Source organism: Grus americana, chromosome 2 (genome assembly GCF_028858705.1).
Source record: "Grus americana isolate bGruAme1 chromosome 2, bGruAme1.mat, whole genome shotgun sequence".
In the NCBI taxonomy this organism is placed as follows: Eukaryota; Metazoa; Chordata; class Aves; order Gruiformes; family Gruidae; genus Grus; species Grus americana.
The window spans coordinates 24,347,287-24,363,733 of NC_072853.1; the positions used below are offsets into that span (position 1 = coordinate 24,347,287).

The following is a 16,447-nucleotide window of genomic DNA, read 5'->3' on the forward strand; positions in this document are numbered from 1 at the left end:
TCTCCAATTTCTTTTTTCTGCACAAAACACCACCTCATAATCCAAATTTCTGTGCTAACTCAGAGGCAATAGTAATCAGATATATAGTTCCTCAGGCATTTTTATGTCTTATAAATATCACTAAGTTCAACTGAGACAATTTCCACATCAGGGAAAAAAAAAAAAAAGCAGTGAACATCTCTACCAGTAGATACAGGATTTGATAAGAAACATTTCTCAGAATTATTACTCTCATAAAGAGAAAACCATACCTTTAAAAGTATTGTAAGAATCTAAAAACAAAACATCTGAAAACATACAAGAAAAGTACTTAATGTGAACCACTGAGCAGTAGAAAAAACAGAGTGATCTGAAACAGAAGAACCAGAGTAGCAGAGGATAAAATCTAACACACTACTCCTACAGTATGTTTCTCATGCTAATCTGTCTTGCACTGAGTTCTGTAAATTTAAGAATTCAACAAAATGGAAGGAAAAGGTATAAGGGTTATCGAAATTTTATTGCAATTTGGTTCTATTTTATAATATTCAAGTATTTCACTCACCTTTACATGATCTATAGGTGGACAGAGATATAATAGTTTAACTTGGACACCTGAATGAAATGTAGGTATTTTCTATCACTCAAATACAATCCAGCCTCTGAAATTATGGATTACCTGGAGGTAAATCAGGGTCAGGAGAAGCAGATTGCTGAATTCGTCGTGGTTTTACTGCTGATTTCATGCTTTCTGTGGTACTGCGGTTTGTTGAACTGGAACCACAACTTTCGTGGTCTTCCTGCTAGAGGAAAAGAAAGCAACTTAGTCAAACAAACAAAAAGAAAATAAACGTGGGGAGAACATCTTGGTAAAGATTTGATAAATTATACTTCTGTTAGTGTTCTTCCATCAATTCAATCCTGTACATGCATCTAACTACAGAAATAATTACAAAACTAGCTGGACAACATAAAAAAAATTATTTCCAATTAATACTTTCACTAACTTTTATTTTTTAAAAAATAAATCTCAGTCATTTAATTATTAATTTCAATTGAACACATTTAATCCAACTGGATTTCTGCTGAAACATTCCTTGAAATAGAGACTAGAGCCCTGAAGACTACCAAAACAATTATGAGAAACTAATGAATTTTATGAGCTTACATGCCTACTCATGAAACCACCTCAAGACGGTTCCAATATGTCAGAGTCACGTCCTTCCTAATACAGCTAATTGAAGCTGATTCACAAAGCAAAATATTTTTGCAGACCTCTAAAATAGTAAAACATGGCCTCAGAAAAGATAAATAAACTGAGGGCACCTGCTCATCTTGAGCTTCTATAAAGCTTATTCACCTTAAAGAATTCAGAAGCAGGAAACATGACTCATAATTAGAGAATATGATATAAGCCTTACAAGATGAAATTCACAGACACAAGAAAATCTTAATTAGCTGAATTTACGGTTTTAAATACCCCACTAGTCTACCCATTACATTCCAGAATGACAGTTTAACTACAAGACTCAAGTGCAAGAAAGCCAAGAAAAGTAATGCATTCTTGTAAGTGTATTAAAAGAGTAGGTTAGAGAGGAAACAAATTCTTACAACTTTTGACCCAAGCCAAATTATCTCTTTGATAGATGTAGTCTCTTGCAGAAAAAGAGCGAAATGCTCTCTGAGTCATGGCACTACTAGGATCACACAACACATTCATAAAAAGAAGGGTTCAGGGAACAAATGTCAAGTGCTGCAGCATGAAGCTATAATATTCTTAAGTCCTCTAACCACCAAAAAGCAAAGAGCTTAAACTCTGCTGGGTTTTTGCACAGGATATATCATGTGTTTCCCTGTATGCTGCCTGGCATTTTTAGTAATTTCAGAAAAATTACAAAATGGAATCTTCGCATTACTGCTTCCTAATGTTTTCTGCATGAAAAAATAAAAAAATTGTGTTACATGTAATGATACATTTTAAATAGAAGTCTACAACTTCAAAAACAATTGAAGCGACAATTTTTTTCCTTCCACTCTGTATTTACAAAAAACAGAACACATAGGGAAATTCTCTGATAAAGTGGAAACATCATTTCACTAAGAAAAAAAGATGATGAGCAATACAATCTTAGCCTGGAGGGGGAAAAAAAAGAAAAATAGAAGGCTGAACTTATTTGGAGAAATTGCAGAAGACAGACCCAGTCATACATTACAAGGGAAGAAGATAGCTTCTAAAAGAAGGATGAGTTCCCATAAAGGCTTTGAGATTTTCCAGTCATTAATACGGAATTGAAAGAAGTTGTTTGCTGTTTTTTAATTTATGGTTATTTGGCGATTTTGGTCATATGGGACTTTCCCATTCCAGTCCATAAAAAAAATGAAATGAGAATTTAGCATCAACTCTGTTTGGAGGGCATTTGTTTGCTTTCTTAGTTCTGACAACCTTCTGATGCTTTTCATCAAGGCATATGAGTCTCCTGAAGACTGATTCAGAACTTCTATCTACAGTGCAACTTCATTAGAAGGCCACCACTCTCTTCACGGCATACCTGAGCAATAATGACAGCTTGAAGCTCTTGCTTTATCTTTAAATCTGGGGTGACAGGATTCTCTTCATTAGCATGTATATTTTGTAATCTGAAAAGCTTACCTCTCCTTCACATCTCCAGCTTACCAAGAAAAATTAGATCATAGACTTTTAAGCTAAAATTTTTGAAGTAACTTTTAACCATACCCTCTTTTCTTGGAAACTATTTCATATGTAGCATGAAAATATTTTTTCAGATGAGTCACCATACTATTTATGTTTTGAACTTGCAAAAAAACCCCGAGATGTCAGAGTGACTGAACAGCTCAATTAGCACATTTCCTTCTTTCCTGAGCTCACTTACGGATTCTACAGAATGCTGTGGTATAACTATTTAATGATTTGATCTGATAGGATCACATTACGCTTGCCTTTTAATATGTATGTTGGCTATGAGAAAAAGAAAGGGGGCTGGGAAGGCATTCTATTTTTGAAGGGTTAACTGTGTCAAGCCTGACTACGTTCAAGTCTGACTTTTTTATCTGCGTACTAACATGACCACGTTTGATGAATCTTCTCATAACTTCATGCAAAGTCTATGTGATGTTTTAATCACAGAGTATTGCTAACACAAATACAAAAGAAGAGTGGTTTAAGCTTTTACTACCTTCAGAGAGTTAGGAATACACACTAACACACTGGGTTTTGAGAGAGTTTCTTTGTTTTAAAGGAAAGGGGCAAAGAACTGTTAGATTGTGGTAATTTTGAATGAAAGGCTCGAATCTTTGCCTACAAATAAATTCAATACAACAAGCTTTTTATATTTCCAGCTACAAGTCCGTTGTGATGGAAAACGGTTGCAATCATTTAGAGTGCATTAGACCTAAAAAGTAATCAAAGCAAAAATGCACGTTACAAGATGGTGCCAAAATGCAACACACAAAAATTTATCTCAGAAATACACCTGTGTGACTTAATCCACATGAAGTAATAGAGTATACCTACATTTAAGAAGAATTCAACCTGACCAAATATTTGAAAAGAAGTTTTTTCTACTATGGGATAACATCCATTCATTTCCTTACATTACACAATTACCAAAAAGGTTTTAGAGCTACGTGGGGGTTTTTTGAGCATAAACACACACCATTTTTCACAACAGCTACAGATACTTTATAAAGAAAATGCTGTATTCTTTAATGATCAGAAGATAACAGTGGCCATGACCTTATAGGAACTACATTCCGATGTAGACGTATATCCAAAAGCTTTCTGTATCTGCGTGCTTCTGCTCAACATTAACTTTAAGAGCATACTATTAATTTCTCAAACATGTGGCTGTCTCATAAGCCCAGAAGTAAAACATGTTCATTAAAGAAATGGGAAAAAGTTCCAAGTGAACTGCCAAAACCAGCATAATTATGAAACTATTTAACACTGGAACCAACTAGAGTCACACACTGTGTCTAGATCATAGTGATGTCATCAGAAACACCCGGCCAAAAGGCACTAAAACTACTGCACTCCCATAAATCCACCTCACACCAGACGACAAACATTTTAAAGTCAAAATTATACTGGGGGTGGGAAGGGAGTCACATTCTAAAAGTACTAATAACTACAGTTATAATATGAGATTTGCTAAATGCCTGTTCATTTTAGCATTAACAAGAGTGATTCCAAACAATAGTCACAACAGCAGAAAACAAAATACAAAAAAAACCCTCATGATGTATCTAGAGATGATTTTTAAAGAAAATAACACTCATTTACAAAAATATCTTTTCCACTAGCTTGTATCATAAGTAAAGCCTAGCAAACTTGAAAAACTTTACCATGAGGTCCTGCTTATGGGAGTCGTTATACAAATAGTCCTTGGATCAGGACAAATAGAAGCTTGCACAACCAGGCTCCTTTTTCCCTTTTGGCAAAGGTGTCAGACCAGGTACTCGGCTGAAATGTTTTTATAGAGCACTATGGTTACATCTAAAACTATGCAAGTCATAAGTAACATGCTAAAGACACCTAGGCTAGTAAATTTACATGGGAGTTCCTCAGTCAATTTTCTACTGCAATATAAAACAGTTACTGCAAGGTTTAAAGCAAATTACGATTGACAACACCTGAACACATACTAGATTAGGTTTACTATGCTCTTTCCTAATAAGTGGAGCTTATCATCTTAGTTCATTATTCTGTTTTCCAAATTTAAAATACATAGATTTTTTTTCCTCTTTAAAAAGACACTTTCTCATTTTAAAATACATAAATCCTATTTAATGTGCAAGACCTCCAAAATGTCTCATAAGACATTTATGGAAAAATAAGGTATTCTCTTGGGGATCACTTAGCTATTGATGCAAATATTGTCCCTTTGCTTTCATCAGATCAAGTTAAAGATAGAGAAAGCAAAGTTCTTTAAAAAAAAAAAATCACACAGGAAAATGGTGTAAAAACAATGACTATTATGAATTAAAATTTTAAAACCCAAATCGATCCTAAGCCCCTACTACGCAAACTTGCAGAGAGTTCTCCATCGTCATTTTCTCTCTTCCTTTACAAAATTCTGCTTTTTCTTATCCTTTATCATTTCTAAAACAGTGAGTTTAATATCCTTTAGAAGTCAGTAAGAAATACATATTTCTATTTCTGTAAAACATATCTTAAGTTGTAAGATGCAAAAGCTGCAAGAGAATAACTCCTTTCCCACTAGTGGACTGTGCTTATACAGCTGAATATTTAGTTGCCTGTGACAAGACTGAAAGTAACATTTAGAATACATTCATCCTAACAATGCCTTTGACACAGTCTCCTGCACAGATCTTATTCCCAAACTGGTGAGATACCAACTGGATAGTGGGAGATAAGTTGGCTGAAAAAGTGGCTGGACCACTGGGCTCAAAGGGTTATGATCAGGGGTACAAAGTCCAACGGGTGGCTGGTTACTTGTGGCATCCTTCAGGGATCAGCACCAAGCCCATGATGTTTAACATCCTTATCAAAGACCTGGAAGATGGGATAGAGTGCATCCTCAGCAAAGCTGTGTATGGTACCAACCTAGGTGGAGGAGCCGATGCACTGGTGGGCAAGGCTGCTATTGACAGGGACCTTGAGAGGCTGAACAAATGGCCTGTCAGGAAATCTGTGAAGTCCAGATGCAAACTTGAAGTCCTGCACCTGGGTTGGAAGTACTCTGTGTAACCGAGCTGCTAAAAAGCAGCTTTGCAGAAAAGAATCCAAAGGTCTCAGCAGACAGCAAGTTGAACATCAGTGTCCTGGTTTGGACGAGCATCCTAAGGATGAATTATTTATAGCTCAGAAGGCCTGTGATACCTCAGGCCATCAAGGAAGGGATGCAACACATAGATGGGCTCGTGATCGAGAGGTGGACTTAACCATGGATGCTATTGCACAGGTTATCCATGAATATGAAACATGTGCTGCAGTCAAGCAAGCCAAGCAGTTAAAGCCTCTCTGCTATGGAGGACAATGGTTGAAATATAAATATGGGGGGGCAGGAAGATTGATTACATCACACTCCCACAAACCCACCAAAGCAAGCGCCATATGCTTACAATGGTGGAAGCAACCACCAGATGGCTGGAAACATATCCTGTGCTCCATGCCACCACCCAGAACACTATCCTGGGCCTTGAAAAGCAAGTCTTGTGGCAACGCAGCACCCAAGAAAGAACTGAGTCAGACAACAGGACTCATTTCCTAAACAACCTCATAGACACCTGGGCCAAAGAGCATGGCATTGAGTGGGCGTATCACATCTGCTACCATGCACCAGCCTCCGGGAAAATCAAACAATATAATGGACAGTTAAACACTACACTGAGAATAGTGGGTGATAGGACCCTCAAACATTGGTATACGCCTTTAACAAAGGCCACCTTCCTAGTTAACACTAGGGGGGTCTACTAATCAAGCTGGCCCTGCCCAATCAAAACTTCCACATATTGTAGAAGCAGATAAAGTTCTTACAGTGCACATAAAGATGACAGTCTGGGTTACTCCTACCTCAGGCAAAGCCAAACCCAGCTGTGGGATTGGTTTTGCTCAAGGACCTGGGTGCACTTGGTGGGTAATGCAGAAGGATGGGACACTCCAATGTGTACCTCAAAGGGATTTGATTTTGAGCAATAGTCAATGATTTAAATTGTATAATGTTAATTGCTACATAATATTGCATGTTAATTTTCTTTCTAGTAGCTGGTATAGTGCTGTGTTTTGGATTTAGGATGAGAATAATTCTGATAACACACTGATGTTTTTAGTTGTTGCTAGGTAGTTGTAGTGTCTATGCTAAGTCAAGGACTTCTCAGCTTCTCAGCCCTACCAGGCTCAAGAAGCTAGGAGGGCACAGCCAGGACAGCTGACCCGGACTGGCCAAAGGGATATTCCCTGCCATATAACATCATGCTCTGTGTATAACTGGGGAAGCTAGCTGGGAAGTGGGATGGCTGCTTGGAAACAGACTGGGCATCAGGTTTGGTGGGGGTTTTTTCCCCACTTGTTTTACATATGTAATTATTATTCTCTTTCTTTGTTATCCTATTAAACTGTCTTTATCTCAACTCATGAGGTTTGTTTTGGTTTGTTTGGGGTTTTTTTTTTCCATTCTCCATCCCATCCCACTGAGAGGGAAGAGAGCAGTTGCATGGTGCTTAGTTACTGGCTGGGGTTAAACCACAAGAGTGAGTCAGCAAAGGCGGCCAACTGGGTGCTGGGCTGTATTAGGAAGGGTGAAGCCAGGGGCACGATTCTTCCCCTCTCTTTGGCCCTTGTGAGACTTTGTGTGAACTACTGCACCCAGTCTAGGGCTCTCCAGTACAAGACACACATGGACGTACCAGAATCAAGTCCAGTGAAGGACCACCATGATGATTAGGGGGCTGGAACACATAAGCTCTCCCTCAGGGGAGATTAAGACAACTGGGGTGGTTCAGCCTGAAGAAGGGAGATCCTACTGCTGTCTACAGCTACCTACTGGGAGGGTACAGAGAAGATGGAGCCAGACTCTCTGTCCGTTGCCACTCATACTCCCACAGTACACCTCTGACAAATCTGAAACACAGGCAATTCCAAACAGGACAATGGGAAAGCTTTTTCACTAGGTGGGTGATCAAGTATTGGAACAGGCTGCCCAGCGAGATGGTTGAGTCTCACTCCTTGGAGCTATTCAGCACTTGGCTGGCCCAGCCCTGGAGCAAGCTGCTCTAACTGGACTTGCTTTGGGCATGAGGCTGGAGTAGATCATCTCCAGAGATCATCCCAAATTGCTCTATGTTTCCTCTCCATGCAAAAAATAAAACAAAAAGTAATGCAAGTTATTTTTAATAATATCATCTTAAAAATACACTACAAGTTTCATTAAAATGGTAAACACTATCAAGATCTTGCTTTCAAAAAGATATCTGATTATGTTCCACTGCTATGTAATTGTCAGTATGCATCGTATACATACACAAATAGACAAATTCATTTATACTGCACTTCTAACCTTGCAATAACACTTCTGCTGGCTAGCACCAGTCAAGCATTACTTACAAACAAGTCATCAACTTTAATACAGGCTCAATGATTTCATTGCACAATTATTCTGCAAAGAATATTTTACTAAAAGTTAACAACTGAAATACAAAAACAAAAAATTAATTATTTTTCTAACAAACAGCAAACTAGAAGCATAACAGCGCTGAAACTGAGAAAAATCAATGAATTTAACATGACATCTGTAAATCTTTTGGAAGGTGAGAGTTAATAGTCTAATGGACATTAACTTTAAAATTATATACATTTAAAAAATTACAGTATAAAATACTGAAGATTTAGCTAAATCAGACTGGGTTACTATTTGTAGAATAATTAAGAAGTTCTGTATTATGTATGGAAATTATATATAGCTTATACATCCACACTTGTGGTACTTTCAAAAGTCTATTCAAGACAGTCCATCTTCCTTCACTGTTACAAAACTCAATTTTAAATACTTTCAACCTGGCAAATCACATAACTCAGAGTGAGTACTCAGAGATTAAGCTCTGTCTTTCTCCAAGGCAGATGAGAACATGATGCAAGGTCTTTATTTTTCTACTTAATTTTTTTTCGCAGTACCATTTCATGTAGAAACATGTCAAAAATCAACTTTTTAAAGTATGTACCAGACTTTGAAGGAGAAATACCAAGGAATTTGGGGCAGAGGTGCAGTGGCAAAGCACCTCAATGCGTGGGGGAAATAAACAAGGGTAACCTTGTTAAGAATAACATTGAAGCAATCAAGAAATAATTTAATAAGGCGTTAGCCTGCATTTGCCTCGTTGCATCTGATTTCAGCTGATGTTAGATTCAGAGAAACAAGTAGAAACAGTGACCAGCAAGGCACACTAAAAGACCTGTACTAGATCAGAGACATCCATCTTTCAGTCACTCACCATAAGCCATGTTTGCTATTAGCATAGCACAACGTGCTCTGAAAGAGAGGTACAAGTTAAAAATCCAGGTGAAAGCTGTGGACAGGCTAAGACACTGCCACAGCAGCCTCAGCTGAAAGCCAAGAAGCTCGTAGGAAGTCTGTTGCTCTGACACTGCAGAATGTGTGCTGTAAGCCTACTGATTTCTGGGCAGTAACATCTCCCTGTGATGTTGCTACTGTTTTGATTAGCTGATTATCCGAGGTATTTGAGAGGAACTTCCCTTTGTTTACAAGAAAGGGAACTGTCAGAGTCTGAAAGCCTATGGTGATGAGGCCACAGAGACAAAGATAAATAAAACAGGCTATTCTCACTAAGTGCTCCTCAGAAATACACCCCAATTTCTCAACACCCAAGACAGTGACAAACAAAATTAGTCTGCAGGCCTTTTTGAGGGAAGCGAGTTGTACAAGTATCTTTTTTCTGTTTTGGAAATAAAGTTATAATATAAACTGTTAACAGATCATCTAGTAAAGTTTGATACATTTATTGTATTTTTTTTAAAAATTATGAGGCCACCTACCATGATGTAAGAGCTTTTTAATAGATATAAACATCTCGAAATGGCTTTTCTGCAATTTCTCCCAGCTTTTTAAAGATTTCACTGTTCCTCACATTACAGGAAGTTTGCCCAGTACTTTGGTTTTGGGGCATATGGGTGGGGGCATCTTAATTCTGTAACATTATTCTGTGTTTGTTTAATGCCTAGCACAGTGGAGTCCTGATCCATGACTAGAGCTCACAAAGCTACAGAGAAGAAAACAACAAACAGTAAGAAATATTACAGCAGCAACTGGTAGCTATACTCAAGATTTCGTATTACTACAGAAGGAAAGATGGAACGGACGAAAAAAGGCAATTCCTAAATGTTTGTTCCACAAAATTCACAGTGCACAGAACTCTAACTCAGTAATTCTCACACCAGGGTGGTCTGAAAGGAAAGGAGTCAGGAGGAGAGATGTAGCAGAAAGACTAGTGCTAGGTGAGCTCCCTCACCAAAACTGACAATGTGGGGCATCCTTCATAAAGGATGGAGGTGGCTAAAAAGGGTCCTTCTGCCCCACATATTTTCTGTGCCTGGAAAGAAGAAGGAAGAGTGGCTGAAACAGTTTATTCTGAAGGACTGGGAGGAAAGAGTGACAGGAAACAGGAGAACACATTGCAAATGTGAGAAGACAAGAGACAAGAAGTGACCTACAACATTTGTATTCTCTTTTCCAACCTGCATTTGGAAACAATCAGATCTAATAAAATTAAAGAGTGTTAAAAGAATTAATACCTATTTTAAAAAAACCTTTCTCCTGAAAATTAAGTTTTAATAAAACAGCATATATTTTTCACATGGAAACAGTTTTTTCCATAGCTGGAAACTCCAGGACAGTTTGCCTGTTGTGCTATCATCCAGCCTAACGCACAAATCGGGGCTGTTACAGGACCACCTCATCCAAAGACAGGTCCAGCCAGTGAACTGGTCAGCACCACAACAAACTTTTTTCTTACACCTCTGCCTTTCTTCTGCGTAGAGTCATAGTATTTAAGCCAGTTCACATTTTTTTGGGCGCTATTTTGGAAGACACTGTACCAAAGACTGGTGCTCATCCTTGTTACAGGTCCCCTTAAATATTAATTAAGAATAGTTGAGCACTTCTTCTCTAGCATTTATTATGTTGTTCTGAACACAGCAGGAAGATCAAAACACCACTGTGAACATCGCTTGACCACATCACTGATTCATTAAACAACATCTGTGAACCATTAGCAAAAACTTGGCCCATCCAGGTCACTCTTCCTATTGTAATCTGTTCCACCTGCTAGAGAGCTAGCACTAGTCTCCAACCCTATTTCAAGTGGCCCCAGACTCTTCACCAAGACATCACTTTGCTTTGTGGTGGCAGAGTATTAAGGGTGCTTGTTTCCCCCACTGTCCTAGTGGGCTGTAGTTCCAGCTCCATGTCACACTTTCTTTAAGGAGTACACTTTCCCCTAACACATTTCCTATGGCAGTTTATTAGAAAGCCAGACCCCATGTGCAAGAATTCCCTCCACCAAGCACCTGCCAAGGATGTAGTAATAATTTTTATTACAACATAACCTTGCTACCCACTTCCTTCAGAGGAAGGTATAATACTGTCCAGACCAAGTTTTCTCCTAATCCCACACACTATTGAGCAGCATACCTACAGCAGGGCCCTAGCAAGTTGAGTAATCCCCAGCTCTCAAATTTCTAACCTCAGGACAAACCTCCGACACATGACAGAGGAAGGCCTGAGGCACAAAGCTTTTCCTGGAGAACTTGCTATCCCAAGAGTCATTTTCATTGCTGAGCATCATTTGGGCAGCGTTTGGCTTTTGGCAACTGCTGGGGGTAAAGAGAGACAAAAGGAGGTAATGAAATGGCAGTGGATTATACATGCCAATGGCAAAAGGAAGAGTATACCCATTAGGGTCTCCCCAGTGCCAATGATTTTCACATATTTATAGGTTATTATCCTTAAAAATGACTAATTCTACATCAAAATTGCTTGAAACTAGTCAATACGTTCAAAATTTAATGGAGCAGTGCAAAAGAAAAGGAAGAGAAGACTGAATGACAGACAAAAATCACACACACCTAGTTTCCTTAAGATACCAAACTTAAAACCCAACACAACTGAAACGTGTTGGGGTTCATAGATTTCAGCTTAGCAGTCCTTTCTTCCTCAGTTACTGTTTGAGATTAGTCCAAGCCAAATTTGAGCTTGTGGCCATTCTCCACAGAACACACACCAGGGGAATTCTCCCCCAGCTGGGAATGGTACTTTTCAGGATTTTTTTGCCAGTGCAGGGAGGTTCAAGTAGGAATGAGATTTCTCAGCCATGGACACAGCAATACTGAAACTCTCTACAGTTTTCACTGCCTTTTGCAAATTGAAAAGCATGGGGAATTTCATTAAAGAAAAAGTAAGATCCCAGAATACAATACAATCTACAACACGAGATCAGAACATTGACATGACACTAGAAAAAAATACTTCCCCTTTTTAAGAACTACGCACAATCTTCACAAAAATAATACTAATGGCTTTTTAGTGCTATGTTAAGACAAAATTTCATTTCCTAACTTATTTCCAATAGTTATTCTCACGCAGTATACTTTTTCTGCATTCTATGCACATACATGTAATACTATGTTATTGTCTTATTAATGCTATGTATGAATGATATTCAAATAGCTTTAACAAATTAAAATCTATTGGGTGAGTATAACTGTATGTTAAATTTTAGAGACTTTCGTATGCCTAGCTGAAATATTATTTGTCCTAATTTAGATAATTTTTAACTTCTCAGCTGATCAAATTCTAAACACAGAAGCCAAGTTAGTAGAAGGTTCCAGTTATCTCCAGCTATTTAGTTGTCTCAAGCAAAACTTCCATAAAAACAAGACAATAATTTTGTCAAAATGCTTGTATTTAAACTTTCAATTAGTCATCAAGAGCCCTGCCATATTTGTAACAACTCACTTTTTGTATTTAATTTTTATTCTTTCTAAGTTAACTTCAGATACCACTATGGGGAAGAACAGATTTTCACCAAATGTATTTTATCAATTACATCTTAACTAAATAACATTAGTTAACAAAACTAATGGACTAAACTACAAAGCTGCCTGAATGGCTGCAAAAACTTCCTGGTTAATCAATGTAAAAAAGTACATATAGGTGTAACTTATTCGGAACACGTACATTAAGAAGTTTTTACTTATAATCAGTCATTTCTTTTGCAATTGTCAGTCTGTGATGTGTACACCATTTCAAGGAATGTATTGCTATTTATAATGCACTGCTTTTTAAATAAGAAAGCTTTTGAAACGTTACCTTAAACCTAAATAAACAATAATTTATCTTCTAAAATAGTCAGCGATCTCTCACACAAATCCACCAGAATGCTATATATTAAGAGAAATGCAGCTGTCAACACTACATTATAACTGTTGCAAAGTTTTACAAAAGACCTCTGTAATTATAATATAACATGTAAATTTTTATCACATTGGTTAGTTTAAAATCACACATGCCTCCTCTCAGGCAACAGGGACTTTTTATCAGGATCCAACATTTATTATTCTTTCTAGCAAACGCCATGTGCATGCCACTTCCTTCCCTACATTCAAAATTCTTCAACTGAATACACTTTCCTTGGTACAAGCTAAGCAGAAGGGATTTTTTTTTTAAAATATAAAAATAAGAGAAAAAGCCCTTCTCCCAAATCTGTGCCAATCATTTTGAATGGAAAATAATGTTTCTTTTATCCCTGGTCTAATTTGCAATGAAAGAATGAGTACAGGTTTAAAATGAGAGAGGAAAGTGAGTGTCAGCAAGAAATGAAGTTGAGTACCCCAGGGAACAAAACATATCAATATCCTGAAAGGAGCTGGGGGGGACAGGGACAGGACCATTACTGTTTGGAGCTCAACTGTGCGCTCCAGCCACATGCTAAAGAAAGAGATTAAAAATTGGACAACAGGCTGGAGAAATAAGATTCAAAAGAACTTGGAGGAAAAAAAAAATATGTATGTGGGAAAGTTAAAAGCCTGGGAACACCCTCTAATCTCATATAATGCCAAGCAGGAAAGCTCAGGGAGGATTTAGTGTGGAAGAAGAAAATAATGTATCTTGTTTCAGATTAAAACATGGAACATCATCTGTAACAAAACTACTGAATAACATAGGTCAAGGAATATATTTAAATCTAAACTCACAAAAATATTCTCTTAAATCTATAATTCATCAGGTTTTTATCTATTTATTTATATTAAGAAATCTGGTTTATAAATTTAAAGTTTGACATGAGTAATCACAGGTAACACACCATTAAGTCATCAAGTCATTCAGGTTTCTCTAACATTTATCATTTTATATGGTATATATCTGTTGGGATGGTGGATAGTGTTAGCTTCTTCAAAAGCTAACTTAAAGCATACTACTCACAATACTATAAATTCATTTAAGTGCAACTGCATTCATACCAAATGAAAAGAGAGTTTTCCCTGACTAATGCTTTTTATCTGCAGTCCTGAAGACCAGTTACAACAGATAATTCCATTATTCAGAAGGCAAATCTTTCATTTTACAAAAAAAGTCTTGATCTGAACTTTAAGTAATACCAATAACTTAAGGACCAAGACAATCCAGGATTGTCCACCCATGGCAATCACCATTTCAGGTTCATGCTTTAGCACCCTCCTGTGGCACAGACCATAGTCCATCCACAGCACACCTATTCTTTCCAGACAGGTGTCCTCACTACTGTCTTTCCCCTCCTTCCCCCTTAAAAAGCCTGTGGACCAAATATTTACCCTACATCTCACAGACTAGGTTGAGCTATATTGTGCTTGTGCCTACAAAGTTGGACACTGCAACTGTCACTTTTGAATGACTCCTATATACCATTAAAATAAATAAACAAAATTTTTAAAACTATGTTTGTTCAACATAAAGTATTGATACATATGTATTATTAAACTGCTCTGGAAATATAAAGCTCTAAAACCTGTCAGTTTGAGCAATGTTTTTTTTTCTGAAGTCTTGAATAAGCATAGTTAACTGATTCTAAGAGCTGCTCTTTCTCAAGATTTACTGTTGGGGGAGAAACACAAGTTTGTGATTCACTGCACAAACAGACTAAGTATTTGTTTTATACTTGATAAGAAAAAAATGCATCTAAGTTTCATATAGCTAGTGGGCTGGCACATCATTATTTCCAAATTTCCTGGTCAAGAAGCCATGATGCAAACAACCACACACCTCCACTTCATACTGAATGAATACTGAAGTGTATAGTGCTCAAATAGTCCTTTTATGTCTATGTGAGCCTCAAAATCAGTTTCTAAGCTGTCACACGAGGGACAATACGCTACGTATCAAGAAAGTTACCACAGGACATGATTATGGCAGTGCATCATACTGATGTGAGTCTCTTAACATAGCCACACAATGATATACAAATAGCCATCATTTTAAATATACTGAACTGTGTTTCCTACATTGTGATTTTCTATATGTTTTTAGAAACACGATCTGGCAGTTAGAACTTCATCCTAATCCTGTTTCCTCTGTGGGAGCACACAGGCACACTTACATGTAGGTAAGTGTTTGTGCCAAATGATGAACAGTCTTTTTCTATCCACACGCAGTCTTTTCTTTTTCTTTTTTTTAAACTATTCCATACTTTACAAGCATTAGGATGAGCAAACATACTTTAAATAGAAAAAGCAATACAAAAGTTAATTTAAAATACAATTAAAGAGTTGCGTTTTCAACGCAATGGTTAAAAAAACAACAGATGAGATACTGGAGATAGGTAACCTGTGACTTTTAGTAGCTCGTTAAAAACTAAAGTAGCAATAGCAGATTAAGAACAAAGAGCGCCCATATTATGAAGCCAAAATTTCATGCCAAATCATGATACAGAACACTGGAAAGTTATCAGTTGTATATATATTTTTATGATTTTCAAAGATGACAAAAGAGCACTAGTCGCAATGCTGTCATCTAAACTCCTTATCAATTTTTACATCACAAGTGTCAAACTTATCTACAAATTTAAGTTATGAATACTTCTAGATATACAGATGTAGCTTACTAAAAAGTCATTTCCAAGTAAACATGAATATGTTACACAAGATCTCAAAAACCAAGCATGCTTCCACCTCTGCTCTTCTTTTATGCCTGCATTATAATCACATTATGTGCACACTTGCCCATCACATACCCTCTGCTCCTACGTGCAAGTGTACTATATTACAGTCTTTACTTCCCAAGAAAGATTACTTCATGAAGGTATTTTGGCAGTGCTCATCAGTTTAGTATATAAAAACAGATGAATGTACACACAGTATATCTGAATATACTTATATTTAAATTGATATGTATTTACATATAAGTTGGCATATGGATACATATACTATATATTTATACACTTTTGCTTAAAGTGTCAGATATCTAACATCATCTATTAAGACATTATTTTACAACCACCTCCACAAACAAAAGGGTCCAATACATATCTGCATGAACAAAACTCATATTACACAGGTTTTCCCCTAGATACAGTCTCAAAATAAATTTAAGAGAAAAAATGCAGATGGCCTGAATACACCACAACATTTTCCACAAGTAATCTGTGTTCCTATACTTGGCTTGGCAAAACGGAGCATGAACGTGTTTCCTGTGAGAAGTATCAAGTAAACGATATTCATCTATGGTATTCACAATGTTATATTTTGTATTTAATCAAAAATTTTGCATGTGGTATATGTTGTAGATCATGGAGTCTATTTTTTGTCTACTACGTTTGTAATAAACATCCATAACTATTCATAACTACCCCTGTAAATTAAAAATCTTTGCCTGGTTTGTTTCCCCCCCTACACTCAGATTTACACTTCAATGTGAAATATCTATACATTTTAAAAACCTGATCA

The 16,447-nt window shown here is 37.0% G+C and overlaps 1 protein-coding gene across 7 annotated transcripts in view; it reads right to left on the minus strand.

The window, feature by feature from the left end:
- The window catches only part of VPS13B (vacuolar protein sorting 13 homolog B), a 485,973-nt gene that overhangs the window by 437,781 nt on the left and 31,745 nt on the right, over window positions 1-16,447 (minus strand). For 4 of the 7 annotated variants that reach the window (XM_054815083.1, XM_054815085.1, XM_054815084.1 and 1 more), the window contains exon 4: window positions 659-782. In XM_054815083.1, the coding sequence (XP_054671058.1) occupies window positions 659-782 (124 nt within the window). The remainder of the gene's footprint in view (window positions 1-658; window positions 783-16,447) is intronic. The other 3 variants (XR_008575696.1, XM_054815086.1, XM_054815082.1) reach the window with 1 other exon arrangement.